This window comes from Cydia fagiglandana, chromosome 22 (genome assembly GCF_963556715.1).
Source record: "Cydia fagiglandana chromosome 22, ilCydFagi1.1, whole genome shotgun sequence".
Lineage (NCBI taxonomy): Eukaryota > Metazoa > Arthropoda > Insecta > Lepidoptera > Tortricidae > Cydia > Cydia fagiglandana.
In genome coordinates, this window is record NC_085953.1 from 10,420,480 (window position 1) to 10,440,868 (window position 20,389).

The 20,389-nt window shown below is 37.9% G+C and overlaps 2 protein-coding genes across 2 annotated transcripts; one reads left to right on the forward strand and one right to left on the reverse strand.

Moving 5' to 3' along the window:
• Nucleotides 1–3,646: 3,646 nt before the first annotated feature.
• On the reverse strand, nt 3,647–6,939 carry LOC134675615 (uncharacterized). Its single transcript, XM_063533937.1, has 2 exons — nt 6,889–6,939; nt 3,647–5,043 (listed from the first exon to the last, which is right to left on the reverse strand). Exon 2 carries the CDS (start codon nt 5,029–5,031, stop codon nt 3,652–3,654), a length of 1,380 nt encoding a protein of 459 aa, XP_063390007.1. The 5' UTR covers nt 5,032–5,043; nt 6,889–6,939; the 3' UTR covers nt 3,647–3,651.
• Nucleotides 6,940–9,853: 2,914 nt separating this feature from the next.
• LOC134675673 (uncharacterized) lies at nt 9,854–11,374 on the forward strand. The gene has a single exon (XM_063534000.1). It carries the CDS (start codon nt 10,073–10,075, stop codon nt 11,366–11,368), a length of 1,296 nt encoding a protein of 431 aa, XP_063390070.1. The 5' UTR covers nt 9,854–10,072; the 3' UTR covers nt 11,369–11,374.
• The last annotated feature ends 9,015 nt before the right edge of the window (nt 11,375–20,389 follow it).

The following is a 20,389-nucleotide window of genomic DNA, read 5'->3' on the forward strand; positions in this document are numbered from 1 at the left end:
CCTAACCTAGGGTGCCGCCGGCAGCGGGGCAGGGCCCAAGCTGCCGGTGGTCAGGGCCGCAGAGTGAGGAATCGACGTACTATACGCGCCGTGTCCAAAATTACCGCCTTCTGCATCTGACCCTTGACCCAACCACCTAGCGACAGTCTCTCTAGGTGTTTTTGTTTTAATGTTTTAATGTTTATTTGGGCACAAACGGTACAATAATGCTTACAGATATTAATATTATGCAACATATGAACCAGTGAAGTTGCCACTAACTACTAACACGTATACAAAAATAAACTACGGTATATTTACAGAGCAAACAAACATTTGTCGGCATTGTTAATGAATTTAAAAACAAAATAGAATAATGAGAAAAAAAAAAATCAGTTAAAAGTTAATACATTCTAAACATTAGTATTCAAAGTACTAAAAACCTCATGCTTAAACTTAACTAACGGAATGTTAAACATATCAATGTGTGAGAAAAGATTATTATTACACTTGCACGCTTTATCAATGAAGGAATTCGCTTTGTATTTTTTTCGCGTAAAGGGGATGTGAAAGAGTTTGTGATGTCGTGTGTTCAAACGAGGAGTTCTAAAATTAATTTTATTTATTAAATAAGGGGAGTCAATATGATTTGTCAAAATTTTATATAAAAAAGTTTGATCCTTTAATGTGCGCCGACCTTCGAGCGAAAACAAATTTCCGACGTTTGGCGGTTGATTAGATTTGTAGGCTTTATATTTTAAGTGTTTAATTAGTTTTTTCTGGATTGCCTCAATGCAGTTGATGTAACATTTATAGCTAGGATTCCAAACGGTGGATCCGTATTCGAGAACTGGCCTGACTAGAGAGTTAAACAACATCCGTAAAGTATCAGCCTCCTTGAACTCTTTAGTGGTTCTTAAAACAAAGCCGAGTAGCCTGTATGCCCTATTTGTTATGTTCTCTATATGGTTGCTAAATAATAATTTGCTGTCTAAATGTATGCCTAAATCCTTGACATTAGAGACTCTACGTATTATTTCATTATTTAAATGGTAATTAAATTCTATAACCTGTCGTTTTCTGGTAAAAGTTATAATATTACATTTTTTTGTGTTTAAATGTAGGTAATTTTTTTGACAATAATTATACAATCGTGTCAAATCAGCCTGTAATGCAAGACAGTCATCTTTATTTTTAACTACTTTCAATATTTTTTTATCATCTGCATAAAGTAAGCAGGTAGACGATTTAAAAACTGAAGTAACGTCGTTTATAAAAATATTGAAGTGTTGGTCGAGACTCTTCGCTATGAGACCATTCGCTGACACGACTATAGGAACAATGATCGTCGAGTCAACATCCCACATGGCGGTTATCTCGTGAGCTAAGTTTAGGTACTTGCTGGACTTGTCCTTCTCGGCCTTCACGAGATTCTCATCATGGGGGATGGTGACGTCGACGAGCACGGCCCGGCGCTGCGATCGATCTATCAGCACGATGTCAGGCTTATTGGCTAATCCATTATTATTATTATATCTACTGCTAACTTCATTGTATCAATAATTTTCCCAAGTACACATTTTTCCCACGTTTGAATTTACTAAACAACCTACATTACAAAAGGACTCATCTTTCCTTTCATTTCAACTCAAACCCAACTTTTTCTCTTTACCATAAAGTTCATTTTAGCTTGCATTTTTAAAATACCTTACGTTGAAATTTCAAGTTAGTGCAGACTATAATTTTACAGATACTATTGTGCCTTAGAAGGTTGCCCGATTAGACAGATTAAGACCAGTTGTGACGTTTTCAACCAAAAGATACCACATTGTCGGTTGTCGATAAGGAGGATTTCATGGTGGAAACGATATTGAAATAGCGCCTTGTAGACAACCGACAATAAGTACCCTTTTGGTTGGCACATTTTTAGTTATTAAGTTTAAGGCCTTAGGACTTAATATGGACTTAGGATTACATATATAAACGGACGTTGCCATAAATAGCCATGGAGAATTTTCATTTTATTCGTTTTTAAATTTGATATTTAGTAAAATTTTGTTGAGAAAGCAAATTGTGACTATTATAGTTTTGTTTGGATTTAGGATTTTTCATTTAAGAAAATTTCGGTACTTACATCGTGTTATCGCTTCTAATTCCATGTGGATAATGTTGATATGAATATTTCGTTGTTAATAAATATATTTTGTCTTTATAAAAAGTATGAGCTAATTTTAAGACCATATATTTAAATCACAATACCTACATAGTTTTGTTTTTTCGCCAATTGGTAAATGAAATATTTTAGTTTTATTTTAAAGCTAAGCGGGTCCCTACTCGGCTCTCATATAAATGAAATGAGGGGAAATTATTGTTACGCTTTTAACACAACAAATCGTGGTCTTTCTTAAAATTTGACATGCAGCTGTATGCTACGACGACCACTTACCACTAGACGAACCGTACACATTTGCCACTATCACGCTTTAATTTAAACCCTTCATAAAGTTTTATTATCTTGCACACTATACTTAATACTTAAGGTTGAAGGCCATCCTACTCACGGCTCGCTCCCTTATAGATAAGCCCCGCGTATGTAATAATCAACCTTATTTTATATGAGTTAGGGTTTATATTGCAATGGTATTGTACGAGATTAATTCAAAGATGATTGCTTCACATAGTACCATAATTATTGGAAGGAACACCTGGTTTCTCTATGGAATCTATATATTTTCGAGATAGGCTCGAGACACCTAACATGCCTTTGTTGGATGGTGTTATACAACATCAATTAAGTAGGGTCCCGGTCCCATTTATTGTTCATGAAATAAGTAAAGGTACAGTCAAGGAATTAAAATTCCGACCCATTTCGTACTTTGTCACAGTGACAATCAATATGAAAGCCGCTAGAGACCTCATACGGTTGTCACTGTGACAAAGTACGAAATGGGTCGGAATTTAAATTCCTTGACTGTACCTATCTGCCCGATTCGAACTTTAAGATACGTCAATTAATAGATCTAGAAACGATATGGATTAGATGAGTGAGTGTCAAAAGTGACGTTTTTGTTTGTAGCAACGTCACATTTGACACTGACATATCTAATCCATATTGTTTCTAGATCTATTAACTGACGTATTTTAGTCATTACTTTGTCATAACTCCAATACTAAAGGAAAATATTTAAATAAACTTCATTACTTTCCGTCATTCCTTCATGACAATGACACTATCACTAAAAATTACATTCCTTCAAAGTAATGTCAGTATTCATGATGGTGTCCGGCCCATATTAAAATTAGAACCGGGCCGTTGGTTCTGACAAGCGAATATGTGATCAGAGGTGTGCGAGGATGCGTAACGAGGGATGTGTGTGTTAAGAGTGTTAAGGACCAATAGAAGTTGCCGACTAGAGCTGCGCTGAGCGAGGATGGGTAAATGAAGCGATTTTGTTGGTTCTTAAAAAACACATCCCTCGCTACGCATCCTCGCACATCTATAGTGGAAACGCAGCATTAAGGTGACAGTCCATTTCCAATGACAGCTGCACTACTGTTCATTTTACTGCGGAAATTGACAATAAACACCGACGCGTTCAGTACCAGTAGTGCAGCTGCGGTCAGAAATGGAATGTTACCATTAAAGTGCACGTGTGTAAAAAAAAGATTTAGTTATTGTTTAAATATATTTAATGACTTGTAATATTGAGTTCTTTGCATATTTTCATACAATTTTAATAGATTATCGGAAAGAAGTATGTATTTCTGCTCCGCTGTTCTACTGTATTCATCTAACTTTGAATTGGTCTCCCATTCTTTCGGCAATCCTTCATGTTTTACCATAGTCATCAGTTTATCTATCACATACTCTATTTCCAAGTCTTCTCTATAGATATCTCTTTCTTTGTCTAGCAATATGTTACCTAAATTGTTCCAATATTCAAGCGGACAATTTTGGACGATTGTATTTGCTGTGTTAGTTATCGCGTGCTGATGTTGCTTCATTGTGGATTTAATTAGCGGTATTGTCGTAGCGTTGTTCATCTCATGCACAAGAAAGCCCCAGAAAGGATCAAAAAAGTTGTTGTTTAAATTGCACTTCTTTTTCCTTATTGTAATATGGCCCCTTGCTCTAAAACTGAGTTCTGCTGGCGACAGTTTCTCTACACGACTTTTTTGAACTGTCTTTACAAGATTATACAATTCTACTCGGTGCATTTTAGGATCATGAGGGACTTCGTTAGCGTTCAACCAGTTTATAATGTCCTCTTTCGACAGATCACTAACAACTTTATCTTCGTCGCTACTTAAAACATTTTCTTGGAAAATTATTACGCTTTCCTCTGACAGTTGTGGTAAAATTTTCTCTTCTACCCAATTCGTCATATACTCCTGGCTATTCCCGCAACAGTAGATGTAACTCAAGGGACCAAACTTTTGCGACGCTGCTATGATAAACCGAGTTTTTGATTCAACGTTGTCTTCTTTGAAACTAAATTTACCGTGGTTTATGATCAGATTTACCTTGCCTATGTACACTATGTTCTTTTTTTGTTCCCTGTACATCATCTTCTTGTATAAAAACCTCTGTCTCTCCATGACCGTTTCTGGTTTTTCGACAATGATTGAAGCCTTTGTTCCTGGCAGCTGTACTAGAGTGAAAAACTTCTTATAACCCTCGTACTCTTGACTATATTTTATCCCTGTTGGTATTTCTAGGAGTTGCGTGTAGTTTTTTAACAGTAGTTTCCGTATGCTGTAATACTCAAAATTGTGGCTTTGTATCATTTGTTTTTGTTCTCTTAACCAATGTTCAAAATTGATAGACTTACTGTCAAGAGAATTTACATCCATTAAAGTCTCTAAGGGTACTCCAGTAAGCTTATGGCACTTCGTTACGGGAAGAGTGTTATCTTTCCCAGTTGGTCTATTATTAGTCAGTTCAATTTGTTTGCTTACATTACTGGCTATATCCATTTTTTTCTGTATATCCTCTTTTTTAAAATCAGATAATTGCTTTTCAAAAACTTCCAACATCATTTCTGCAGCCATTTTTTCATCCAACTGAAACAATGCGTAGGTATTTAATTGTATATAATATACACGGTGTAACATGAGCAAACCGAATCATTTAAACCACGCATTTCTGAGGTCAAAAGAAGTAAAAAACCGGGCAAGTGCGAGTCGGACTCGCGCACGAAGGGTTCCGTACTATAATGCAAAAAAAACGAAAAACAAAGCAAAAAAAACGGTCACCCATCCAAATACTGACCACTCCCGACGTTGCTTAACTTTGATAAAAAATCACGTTTGTTGTATGGGAGCCCCATTTAAATCTTTATTTTATTCTGTTTTTAGTATTTGTTGTTATAGCGGCAACAGAAATACATCATCTGTGAAAATTTCAACTGTAGCTATCACGGTTCGTGAGATACAGCCTGGTGACAGACGGACGGACGGACGGACGGACAGCGAAGTCTTAGTAATGGGGTCCCGTTTTACCCTTTGGGTACGGAACCCCAAAATGTAATATGAGTTTAGGTAAATTTTGCCAAAACAATTTTTTTTTGTTTTGTTTTATTTTCAATTTTTTGAATGTATTTGTATTGTGTTTGTAATGTTATTGGTAAACTTGGCACTTAAATTTGTTTTGAATTTTTTTTTTCGTAGATCCTACTTTTTGACATCTATCAATAAGGATGTTTAGACTACGTCCCATAGCACCAGCATCACCACCAAAAAGGCCTTTTACACAATGTAACAATAAAAAAATGTTTTTTTTTTAATTAATAATATCTATGAAACTAGGCGAATATCAAAAAAGTTTATAGATCATTTTTGTCTCTAAATATGATCGGGAATACGCTGTTAAAATTATGCTGTTTACTCATATTACACTGTATGATCAATAATAGACAATTTAAATTTCATTTAAAATATGAAGAATTGTCACATTGTGTCCCAACTGTCTCAAAACGTGTTTAGAATATGAATACCATTACTGGACGCTTTTCCGATAAATGCCACCTATTGTAATTAGGCTAAAACACTAACTAAGTATACGTTTATCTTGTGGGTAATAAATACGTTGTGCCTAAAGTATAATAGTACATTACGATACAAGTGCGAAAAAAGGGATATTCGCTAGAGATGCACCGGATATCCGGTTACTATCCGGTATCCGGCCATTATTTTACCATCCGGCCGGATATATATTATTTATTCTGTGCTACTACTAATATATTTATTATCACTTTTTCATTTAGGTAAAACGATAATAAATACTTCTACATACAAACGTAGCTTTCCCATAGTCCGACTTCTCTCTCTGGACCTTATATGAACTATGTATTTTTTTTTTACGCAATGTGGTGTACCTACTTAAATATATTAATTAACTAATAGCTGTAATTTTAAAATTAATCCAAGAGTTAGGAGCTTTTAAATCTGTGTAACTATATAGGGTCTCTATTGTTTCCCAAATAGTTTTAAGTCATAATGTATTGTTTGTCCGAATTTTCGTTAGTCATAATTGGTTTTTCTCAGAAACGCGTAACTTTTCAGGATTGCCATAAAACAAACCTAACCTAACCTAACCCATCTACAGCATAACCTTACGAAAATCCTGAAAAGTTAACGGTTTCAGTTTTATGACTAACGATAATATGGCAAATAATACATTATGACTTAAAACTTTATGGGAAACAAAGGGACCCCAACTATATAATTTGTTAAATTGATGGCTATGGTTAACATACAATGAATTGTGTAGAAATAATTTATAATTATACTTGAATTTAACATCCAAGCAAGTTGGGGACTACGTTTCTATGGAGAAGCGTTCTTTTAAGATACCACCATTTAAAATATCAAAACAGGTATATTAACAAAATTATAAACTCAACTCACCAATAACCGCCGATAACTCCAATAGTGCTACGTCCGTACTCAGCGCGCGACTAATACAAAATGGCCGACGCGACGTTGCCGCTGCCGAGTGCCAACGCCCGGTGCCGGCTGACCTCCCCCCGCCGGCGCGGCGGCGGCCGCTCGCGCGTCGTCTCTGATGGTCGCTCGGCGAATTAGGGTGCGCCGATTTTATTTTAACTGTGACTCGTGAATCTTATGATTTTATCATGGGATTTTTTTTAATTATAAAAAACTTAATTGGACAATATATAGGTAGTAGTGTTTTACTTAATAAATAGGTAGTCAGTAGTTGCGTGGTGTTAATACACGGTACTTTTAATGATTCAATATATTATATATCCATAAATAAGTTGATTGTAAATAGTTATTTATATCGAGGGCTTAGGTTGGCAGAGTCAGACCAATAAAAGTCAGCAGCGATTTTGATATCACACGCCGTGCAAGTGAAACGTCAAACTTCTATGAAATTATGACGTATAAATAACACTTGCACTGCGTGTGCTATCAAAATTGTTGCAGACTTTTCTTGGTGTAACTCTATACCAAGTAATTTTAATACTTTCTACTGCGGCATACTTAGTTTACATCAGTTTGCATAAATGAGTTGAAGACCAGAAATAAGTAAAGGTACTCGTTTTTTTGTTATAAATATATAGGGGCGGTTTTAGAAATCCAAATCTCTTTTTTACACATATGTATTAGAAACGATGGTCTAACGTAGAAGTTAAGGTGTCTATTGATAATGATTATAAATTAAACGTATTTATATAAATTTATAAAATAATACTTACTTACAAAATAATTTTTAGTCAGGTAGGTACTTACAGTAAATAAACTATTATAGTTGCTTTTTTTTTCTGGATTCATTAATTATATATATGTCTAAATGCCAAAGATACACTAATAGATGCACATTCATTCGTCACGCTTACAATAGCCACATCAGCTGCGCGCTACGTTGCCAACTCGAACGCGCGCGATTATTATTATCATCCTTTCCCTCTTTTTTACGTATGGAATAACAATTCATGACAACGCGGCGCTTAGTTGCGCGGCGAATGCCGAACGTTTCAGACGTTGAACGATTGACGTTTCCCCATCGACGCGTTAGTCATACAAAATGGAGGCGGAACCGAGTTCCTTGACACAACCGCCATGTGTTATTAATTTTGAATTTCGAAATAACGTGAGCAACATCGAATCGGTTCGATTTCTCCAACGCATATTGGACAAATCTAGAGAAGAGAATATGTTGGTTAAACCCTTGACTGACCCTATGGAACGCACATATTACTACACCGGCCTCGATAAAAGAATTATGCCTGCCCTCAAATACACGGATACACAAATCACAGATGTGAAGGACATTGATAGATCTGTAATACAAGAGCGATTGGTTGCTTTCTATTTGAACTCAGCTAGTTCCCCGACTCCAGGGATTGCACCTACAACGAAGAATCTATTCGCAGCTCTGTACGGAAGGATTCCTAAATACGTTGATATTCGCACGTTTCGTAAATACTTGGTCAAGTTTGAATATGTTTGGTTAAGGATAGCTAAAGGATACATTGTCATGGAAAGACCTAGCGTCACATTTGAAAGATACTATTATCTGAAGGACATAATACGATATCGCGAAGAGAACAGAGAGATTTTATACGTCGATGAAATAGTTTTGACCACCAGTTGTAATCTCTATCCTTTTAAAAAATACATCAGTCTGCTGAAAACAGCCGCAAAAGCAAACATAGACTTATCACAAAGTGTTTTATTAAAACACATATACGCTGTCTCGAAAACTGGAGTGTATGCTATGAAGACTCTTGATGATTTCACGTCATCTAACTTTGCCAGTTGGATATTAGATGATTTACTACCTCTGTTGCCCGAGAAAAGTGTTGTTGTAATACAAAAATACGATCATCATGATGATGTTATTAAGAAACCTACGCTATACAGTGTAAAAGAAGACATGATAGAGTGGCTTGAGCGGAATAACGTACCGTTTGTGGAAGATATGTCGAAATGTGAACTGATGTCTCTAATAGACACCTATACTTCTGAAATTGATGAAATCAGTGTAATTGAAAACTCACTTCAGTTAAAAGACCATCAGTTGCGCCGTCTGCCTGTCTGTATTGAAGATATGACTCCAGCTAAATATCTCTTGGAGTTAATAAAACTGAATGCCCACAAAGTACGAGTAAACATCAATTTAATACTAGAAAGTGTCCCTCAATCTACGTTAGAGAAGTATGATAAAAATATAGCAGATAAAGAGAGAGATACAATGGATATAGATATGAAGATGGACGATGTCTTAGATAGTGTTGTAAAAGGCTTTCAGAACCTACGATTTAAAGATGAAGATTCAGAAGTGCCGCTCAGTGATAGTGATTGAAAAATACCAAAAACGTTTAGTTATAGGTAATGTATCACTTTTTAATACCACGCGACTACGTATAAAAGAGATAAATGCGACCATCTTATGCGTACTGATGGTGTTATTAAAGTCAAACGGTTATTTTGTTTGTAATCCATACTGATTTAATAATATTTTCGACCTATGAAACATATTTTGTCGACTGTCGTGGTAATTTTGTATGATAATTGTTTTATTCAGAAATACATTAGTGCCTATTTGATAGACCTGTAGTTTTAATTTGGTACTTAATCCAATTAATCACCCTTTATTCCCTATTTATGATATTTATATTACCTACTGCGAGATAATTGAGGACGGATTAATTTAATACATTAACTTCATAAATAAGTATTAAAATATGCGCTAAATCGCGTATCGTATTTTTTTTATTGTAATAAGTAATGATTTGAATAGACACTTGGTTTTACGCATAATTTTGCTATCAGAATAACAATTAAGGACGCTTAATTCCGTAGGTACCTAGGGACTTATCTCGCTACCTTGTTGTAAAGTATAAGTATTAGTAATTATGACAAGTAAAAGTTGCACCGTAATTCATCGCGCTTACATTAGTCAAACCGGCCGCGTGCTACGTTGCCAGACCGAGCGCGCACGTATTCTCAACATCACGACAACGCGCCTCGGTCCCGTCCCGCGCCCCGCAGTTTCGCGGCGAACGCCGAACCATTCGGACGTCAAACGCGTGACGGCGCTCATTAGACGCGTTACTAACACAAAATGGCGGGACAGCCGTGTTCATCAAAGACCTTGTCTAGTGTTGTAAATCAAGAATTCCTAAATAGATCGTCCAACATCGAATCAGCTCGCTTCCTCAAACGAATAATGCAAAAATCAGAAGAAGAGGGCAAATCGATTAAAACTTTCTCCAGCGATCTTGAACGCGCTCATTTTTATACTGGACTTGACAGGAGAACATTCTTTACACAATATACCAATTTAAAAGCAACAGAGATTAAGGATATCGAGCGATCATTGATACAAGAACGCCTGATTGCTTTCTATATGAACGCGTCCAGTCTATCTCCAAGTCCAGATACAGCTCCAACCACAAAGAATCTATTTGTAGCTTTGTACGGGAAGATACCTCACTACGTAGATATTCGAATGTTTCGCAAATGCTTGGCCAATCTTGGATATGTTTGGCTAAGAATATTTAAAGGATACATTGTCATGGAAAGACCGAGCCTCACATTTGAGAGGTATTATTATCTGAAAGACATTGTGCGATATCGCGAAGAAAACAGAGAAATTTTCTACGTTGACGAAACAGTTATGTCCAGCCTTAATAACTACTACAGTTTTAAAGAATTTAACAAATTGATGAACACAGCAGTAAAAGCAGACATAGAGATAATCCAAAAAGGTTTGGTCAAAAATATCTATGCTATATCGAAATCTGGAGTTTACGCTTTAAAGACTATTGATGATTTCACAACAAATAACTTTGCAAATTGGGTGATAAATGAAGTCATCCCAATCTTGCCTGAGAAAAGCGTTGTAATAATACACAATTATGAACATCATGACGATGTTATCAAAAAACCGACGTTATTCAGTATAAAATCTGACATAATAGCATGGCTTGAACGGAATGATGTGCCTCATACTGAAGAAATGTCAAAATGTGAGCTCGTAGATCTGATTGATACCTACACTTCGGAGTTTGATGAAATCAGTAAAATTGAAAACTCCCTGAAGTTAAGAGGTCACGAATTACTTAGACTTCCAGTCTGCATTGAAGATATGACTCCCGCAAAACATTTCTTCGATTTAGTGAAGCTTAATGCTCGTAGAGTGAAAGGTAATCAAGATGAAGTACTGAAGAATATAGCGGATAGTGTATCTCAGGAAACTTTTGAAAACTTCGATAGGCATGTAGCAGATGCAGAACAAGACACATTACAAGCAGATATAACGATGGATAGGATTTTCGATACTGTTGTGGCAGCATTCCAGAAAGTACGTTTAAAGGACGCAGAAGATTCTGAAGTACCACTTAGTGACAGTGATTAAAAAATTCGAAGGTCTTTGAAGAACAATTTCGTCTAAAATACAAGTGATTGGATATTTTGTTTGTAAAATTGTATTTTACTTATATAAAATTAAAAATGCCATTGTAATGCTGTTTTTTTTTTTGTGTAGAAATTGAAATAAGTACCTAAATGAAAAATAATTGACGTTTTATTGTTTGTACAATTTATTTGTTTTTTTTTTTCAAATGACTGAATAAATGATAAATGGTATATTTTTTTTAATTGGAATCTAAGACTGTTTTTAACATTTAGGTAATTACGCAAAATACTACACATTCATCAGTGAATTTATTGGAAATAGGTTCTTTAGTTTTATAATTGTTTTCTTCAAATCTTGGTACTTAAATACTTTGAATAAGTATTTGGATAACGGACCCTAAAAGGTTCCCTGTCTTGTTTTAGTATAATATATTCATAACTCATTATAATTAAGTCTAGTTCTGTTTAATTTTCTTTGACCATTCTGCCGGTTACCAGTATTTAATTTAATTATTAATGGCATTATTCGTAAACGCGTTACTGACCTGAACCAGCTATGAATCGTTTGTCTTTATCTGTCATTTTGACTTACGTGTTTGCAAGAAAGGGATAAGTAAAGGGGAAGCTGAGCACCAGCTGTGGTCACGGAAAGACGGCGGTTGGCGGGTTTTGGTGGTGGTGGTCTTTCCGTGACCACAGCTGATGCAACTCAGCTGATGGCTCCTCTACATGATGGGCCAGCGCTGGCCACTCCAAGGGACGCAGCCGTGCGGTAGAATAAGATAGCAATATCACTTGCTCCCTCTAACGCATAAATGCGTCCCTTGGAGTGGCCGGCGGTGGCCCATCGTGTAGAGGAGACATGAAACAACGGAATTTAAGGTAAAAACAATGAAATTATATCGCGGTAGACCCGTTTGTGTAATTAAATACCTATGTGTTAAAAACGCGAGAGCTTAAAGTGTTATTTTAAGAGAAAAATGTTTACAATGAAGGGAACGGTTGAATAAATCGGAATTATATCTCTTAAGCCGAAAGCTATGTATTTAATGCAAGCGATTTATCGTAAAATGATATCCAATGTAATTGGTAAGAATATTGGACGCAGGTTTTGATAAACAGACTGCTCATTTCGATATGAAAAATATTTATTGCTTCTCGTGAGGATACGATGGAAGTTGGACTCTAATGCCGTAGTTATAAGACTCAGGGTGTTGATTTAATATAATAATGTTGATAAATATCGTTTTCTTGTCTGGGCCCGTTTCCTTCGAATAATAATAAAACAGGATACTTTTTTACAACTGACAGTCAACTTGATAGAATTGATAAAAAGGGAATTAACACATTCAATGCCGAGAACCCGACTATCGGTTATTTTATGATTTCGTTCCCAGGCCGGACGACCCGATTGTCGGGATCGTGGTGCTACTGCTTTATATGACAAAATTATTGTGGCCTGGCGCGGATGCCTTGTTTGGCTGGGTGGCAAATGTGGCAATGAATGCGTTAAGAAGGGGATGCTGTATTTTGTTTTATTTACATTCGGACCAACAAAATCATTCATATTAATTACTAAATAAGGATTAAATTCATAAATAAAGATTTCGAATAGTTAACTAATCTATGTCTAACAGTCATGGTAAAATGATTATTAAACTACATATAGATATTTACAAATACCTACATAACAAAATCATTAAAATAATAGTCCAAAAGAAAAAGAATATTTTAAACTTGTTAACTGTTTCGTATTAAACCTCCATTACATTTAATGCATTTATTAAATACCCAAAACGCGTGTTCGTCGTTAGTGCCACGCCAACGCAAGCTGCGCATACTAACACGCATAATATACCGACCCGACCAAGTGAGGCAGCCGCGTATTAATCAAACTGTGCGTCGAAGTGTTTGTACAAGATAAAAGCCAATGAATCACTATGTACGCGTCCTTTTCTTTCGCGTGGCGAACGCGATGCTATCTCGCTTTAACGACGCCGTGTCTGAGCTTTATTCTCATAGCTAGCAGAGTACGGGCGAGTCATGTCCAGTTTAAGCGCGTTCTAGGCTTACGCGTTACTAATACGGAACTCGGGGTCATGTTAATCTGGTTTTTATGTCACTCATCTAGTCTGCGTGATTTCAACCAATGGGAATACACGGTTGCGCGCACGCACGAAGCTACGAAACATACGGTTATCTCGCTCGCTCTTACGCGTTTCAATGCGTCTTTCTCTCTCTTATATTAAGTAGGTGTTTAGTTACAAAGCTCTTCTCATTATTAACTGAATAATATTGTTTTGTTTTTACGATATTAAATTCATTCGTTATTTTAACGATTTGTTTTGGGTTAAAGATCGTGTTTGGAGATTTAGTCGGCGATTTACTTTATTTTGTGGGATGACAATCAGATAAATTTCACCGTGATTATTATTTTGGACACGTTTTGTGGTCTCACGCTTTTACACAGGTTTTATTTGAGTTATGTTAAAAGATAAGTCTAAAATGATTTCAATCAAACAACATGTACCTACGGTACCTACCTACCTAAATGGAATTCCTTGCCGGCGTCTATATTTCCGTGTTCTTATAACCCGGCAACCTTCAAATCAAGAGTGAACAGGCACCTTCTGGGCGAGCTCGCTACATCGTAGGCCACGTCTACGCCTCGGCTAATCTGTGGCCATGAGTAAGCCCATGGCCCATTCATAATAAATAAAAAAAAAATTACTTAAGTAAGTACCTAATCTTATATTTATTCAACGACGACCGGTCTGGCCTAGTGGGTAGTGACCCTGCCTATGAAGCCGATGGTCCCGGGTTCGAATCCTGGTAAGGGCATTTATTTGTATGATGATACAGATATTTGTTCCTGAGTCATGGCTGTATTCTATGTATTTAAGTATTTATACATTATATATGGGTACCCACAACGCAAGCCTTCTTGAGCTTACCGTGGGGCAGTCAATTTGTGTAAAAATGTCCTCTAATATTTATTTATTTATTTATTCAACCTTTAAATCTTGTTAGGGCGCTAAATCTAATACCTACTACCAACCTACCTAACCTACCTACCTACCTAGTACTTGAGTAAGTACTTACCAACATACATTTGTAAAGAGGTACACGTAGGTATAGATAGAAAAACATGATCATTAAACCCGTATGTATACGTAGTTTGTATGTATGTCAGTCTTGACAGCAGCCCAAACATGTTTGTTTAACCTAGAGCGTTTAGCCCAAGTCCTATCAAAGTTATCTAACTAGTGGTACTCATCTCGACCGACCCGCGTAGGGTTGTCACTAGAGATGCACCGGATATCCGGTTACTATCCGGTATCCGGCCTATCCGGCCATTATTTTACTATCCGGCCGGATACCGGATAGTGACCTGGTATCCGGCCGGATACCGGATAATAACATTGCTTGATTTCGGAGTAAACGACTTGGATTTGAGAAACAGACACGGTCATAATCGTACTTGTTTATTATTTTAAAACAATTTAATCATTCCACTGACTTGCACGCGTGCTCATTTCGAACCTAGAAATGAGTCCGCGCGAACGTTTACTAGGAAACAGGTCAAACCTGCAGAATGCGCACCCGAAAAACCGAAATGTAGGTATAGCTCCGCCGGCCGAATATCCGGCGGCCGGATACCGGATATTCGGCCAGTGTCGAGGCCGGATATCCGGTATCCGGTATCCGGCCAAACAACTATCCGTTGCATCTCTAGTTGTCACTCACCGAGTAAAATAGTTCTAATACCTATTATTAGGTACAGCCATTAGTCAGTCAAGGAATAAGGATTTTAGTAGTAGTAGTACTAAAATACTTTATTGTAGAAAAAGAAACATAAAACATGAAAGAACACACATCATTAGTACAAAGGCGAACTTATCCCTAACCCTTTTAACTTTTAACCCTTAAAGTTATTTTTTTTTCCGGCCCTTCCTGTACCGTGACAATAGTATTCGGTGCCTAGCGACTTTCATATTATTTAGCGACCCTAATATTGATTGACACTGTGACAAGGTACGAAGTGGGTCGGACAAAATTAAATTTTATTTGCATATAGGTAGGTATATATCGTTGTCTGAGCACTCACAACACAAGCCTTCTTGAGCTTTCCGGGGGGCTTAGTCAATTTGTGTATATACATACATACATATAATCACGCCTATTTCCCGGAGGGGTAGGCAGAGACCACGGATTTCCACTTGCTACGATCCTGACATACCTCTTTCGCTTCCTTCACATTCATAACATTCCTTCCTCATACACGCTCGCCGGTTTAGGGTGCTCTTGACCTGGCCTTTCTTCAGGATTTCCCCGATCTGATCAGAGAAAGTCCGCCGAGGTCTACCCCTTCCAACTCCCACTTCCACTTCTCCCTCATACACTCTCTTTGTCAGCCTTCTTTCACTCATTCTTTCCACATGTCCAAACCATCTCAACAACATACCTTTCTCAATTTGTGTATATGTGTGCTATAATATTTATTTATTTATTTGACGGTACCTAAAATAAGAACTAGGATCGGTGTCGTGATCGCTCAATTCTGTCTTAATTTCCAAACTTCCGACCAATTAATTTAAGCTAATGTTGCATGTAAAAACCAAAACTGTACAAACATTTCAGCCGATAAGCTGTGCTGCATGTCAATATGTTTAAAGAATAGAAAGAAAAAATCTCCATGATATTTTATCGAAGTGACTGTTTCAATTTATTTTTGAGTTGCCATTTTTAGGGTTCCGTACCCAAAGGGTAAAACGGGACCCTATTACTAAGACTTCGCTGTCCGTCCGTCCGTCCGTCCGTCTGTCACCAGGCTGTATCTCACGAACCGTGATAGCTAGACAGTTGAAATTTTCACAGATGATGTATTTCTGTTGCCGCTATAACAACAAATACTAAAAACAGAATAAAATAAAGATTTAAGTGGGGCCTTGGATGGGTGACCGTTTTTTTTTTGCTTTTTTTTGTTTTTTTTTTTGCATTACAGTACGGAACCCTTCGTGCGCGAGTCCGACTCGCACTTTCCCGGTTTTTTTTATAAAAAATCTGAGATTCACTCAGTGGCAACGACAGTCTTAGTAGAATTTCTTACTGACGTGGCAACCCTGCAACGTAAGGTCCCTAATTGTTTCGGATTGTTGTCCGTCCGTCTGTCCCTCCGTAAGATTTATTCGGGTCACATTACATTTACTAATACGTTTCACTTGACTGCTCTATCTTAAACACACTACAACACAAATTGCAATCATATGAACTGTCACACGGTTATGTGTGTGATAGATTTAAATGATCAGGGTGCGGGGGTATATGGGTGCCAAGTTCTAGTTTGCTTGGGGTGAAACTATAGTTCAGGATTTGTCTTGGCTAGTTTTTAAACCAAGAAACTAAATTTTAGACATTTACACCTCTAAATATTATAGATTTTTTTTCGTGTGTTTTATTATCTGTATTTTGTATGTAATTCGACATTAAGAGACTATATACATCTCTTAGTAATTGTAATACGTTAGATCGAATTGTTAGTTTTATTTTATAAAATTGTTGATGTTATTATTTTTGCTTTTATGTAAATTCAATGTTGACGTGTAAAAGTGCTCTTGTGGCCTATTTGCTGAATAAATGTGTGTGTATTTATGGAGAAATAAGATAGCGTCTACAGTCGCCATCAGATATATCGGAGCGGCCAGGGCGCTCACAAATATCTGAACACACCTCTATTGTGAAGGCGTTAGAGTTCGCGTTCAGATATTGTGAACACCATGGCCGCTCTGATATATCTGATGGCGACTGTACGTAAAAACTAGACGAGTCAAATCCTGAACTTTAATTAACACCCCAAGCAAACTAGAACTTGGCACATAAAGATCTCAATTCTTTTTCGGCGAAGTCAAACGACGAATATTCTCACTATTGATCTTGGCTCTCATTTCACATTTATGTTTTTGATGGGATTCTTATTACCTACATATATGTATAAAGTAAATTTTTGAAGGTATATTTTACACACCTACGAGTTTTCTGTGAAACTTCACGAGAATCACGAGTTTAATCACACCCTAAGGAGATTACTTTACGCTTATCTTATCTCAATATTCACTAATTGATTAACATTCTAGAGAACCACTTAAAGATGACCTTACGAACAAAACCTTTCATCAAAGCACAGAGGTTTAGTGGCAATATCCTCTCCCTGACGAGGGTCGGATTTGGCACTTAATTGGCCCAGTGTGTGTTGACCCTTACCGTATTGACAGCGGGGTTTGCACAGGTTTACCTGCTTTGTATTCAATCTTAAGACAGCTTGTTAATGTTTGTATTGGACGGTAGATGGCGCGGTAACGTGTCTGTAAGTTGTACATCGCGCTATCAAGAGTTCACATGAAAATATGACGTAACAGTGATCCAATTGAACCAGTTTGTATAGGAATTGGCGACAGAGGGCCTATCGCGAACCACGTTCGACGTGTTGCCTCCCTGTCACAATTACGTACGAATTTACGCGTGCGACAGAAAGGTAACGCTACGTCTTACGTAGGCGAACAACGCGCGCACGCGGCGCGGCGCGGCGCGGCGAAATCAATCCTTTGATGCCCATAGAAGTGTCCTACGTAAGCGATCTCGTTGCGAACGCGGTGCGGCGCGATTTGCACGCGAATGTCAGGCGGCGCGGCGCGGCGCGGCGCGGCGGCGGCCGCTTTCGCCGCGCCGCGCCGCGCCGCGTTCGCGCGTTGTTCGCCTACGTAAGACGTAGCGTAACACGTCGAACATGTTTCGCGGTAGGCCCTCAGAGTGAGCCATTCTTGATATTAGCACAGAATAAATAATAGTACTAGGTACAGAAGACTCACTCTCTAAAAAAACGTGTCTGTCACGATCAGCACAGATATAGCCGCTAGGTGGCGACAGCGCCACGCGCGGCTTATGGCAAACCCCAAAATTGGGGTCGAACGGATGGACTTTTAGCTACCTGTAGCAAAGCGTCAAAATCGCGGAGTGAGCCACGCCTGATATTAGTAATTATATCGCACCTAGTTCTTACTTCTATCAAAATTGAAATATAAAGTGAGCCGATCTTGTTCAAACTTGTTCGAATGATCGGCGCACTTTATATTTCGTCAAGTCAACTTTACCAATGCCACGGTATAATAAAGAGTACTCCAATGCTGTTAAATCTCAGCAACAGAAAGTATGGATTAGAACTATTAACGAATTTCCGACAAAAAAACAAATGCGGACACACAGGCCCATATTTCCGGAAAAACGGAGTGCCACGAAATTCCCGCCTTGGCACATACAACCGACCTAAGTCCTGGCTCTGTGTTCCTAACGCTTAAATAGCGCTTGGCTACGGAAAACCAAAACAATATTACGGTAGAGGGAAATATCGTAAAGCAGGCTACTGACGAGCCTTCCAAATGGATGCCGTTACAATTGATTCATCCCAATGGACGGCATCCTAATATTAAACATTGTACGTTTTTGACATTATCGGACCGATTTTGGATTGCAGCCACGCTATTTGGACTGTTGGAAGGCTCGTCAGTGGCCACCTTTAGGTCAAGGTGGCGAAGACCGGCTAATAAAGGTTATTGTACATAGGGCAAATACTCTCGTATTTGTATACGCTCGTCGCTCAGATAGAGTCAGTGGAGTATGTACCTATTAGAGATGCAACGGATAGTTGTTTGGCCGGATACCGGATGTTCGACCTGACCATCGGCCGAATATTCGGCGGCCGGATACCGGATATTCGTGCCGTATCGAATAATCCGGCGGAACTATAATATATCTACATTTTGGTTGTTCAGGTGCGCATTGTCACAGAATAAGACATAGTACTATCGTACATAGAAAGGAAACTTCGTACAAAACCGAAGTTTGACAGCGGTTCAGGGTCGAATCTTGCTATCCCTTTCTAATATATGGCTCTATACCTTTCGGCTATTTAGGGTTGTCAAAAATCAAGTGATTATCTGTGGTCGTGCACGCAAAAGGAAGTCAAGTGGTGCCAACCCTAATAATTACTCGGAGCAATGCTGAGCCGAGCGGATCCGAGTTTGGCCGATCTCAGGAGTTTCGCACCCCTGGCATTATGCAGGTTATGCAACCCTAGCCGCCGGACATAGCACAATGACCGGCGCGTGGTTGGCTGTTAGATACATTTCATCACTCATCTTATCGGATGCAGATGTTTTCTATGGGATTTCTATGAGATTCTTTATTCGTGATTTTGGGGTTCCCTAGTAAATATGTTCAGTACCTACGTGAATATGTTAAAATGCCCTTCTTAAGGTACGTATTGGAACCCGGCCACTTGTACCTTCAGAGTAAGTACTCGTTGGAAAACAATTTATTTTGGAAATACCTAGGGATATATTGTGGAGCGGCAATGGACGACTTTCTTCTTATATACCATTATCGACAATTAAACTCACTGTCTTAAGGTATTTCCTCGCTAAGCTATAAGAACACACGGCTTGGCATGTCGGCCGATAGGCGTCGGTAGCGTTTTGCATTTCGTGGAATAAGCCCCCGTTTGAAATTTAAATTCGGACCCGCGGGTGTGGCGCTCCTGGAAGCGGAGATCTGAATTCTAAGGCAATGCCCTAACTCAGTGGTTGTAAACCTTTTTAATATTGTTTGAGAGTGTTTTGGACTCTACTCCTATAGTTCGTTTTTTTTAGCATTAGAAAGAACTCCGCAGAAGCAAGCGTGCAGTTTTTATCAGGCTCATTAATTATTGAATTATCTAATGTAGCATGGTCAATACATATAATTTACTTCAAATTGTTACCGCTAAAAGTGCCAGATTTAGAACCACAAGCGAACTTCTGCGAAGTTCTTTCTAATGCTAAAAAAAACGGACTATAATTTAATTCAAATCCTGCAAATAGAAATTAGTTAAAGCCTGACTAGAGATATATGATCATTGTCAAGAGGGCGCTGTTATTCTCATGTATAGGTTGACAATTCAGTATAGTATGAAAAAATTAGTGCCAATGAA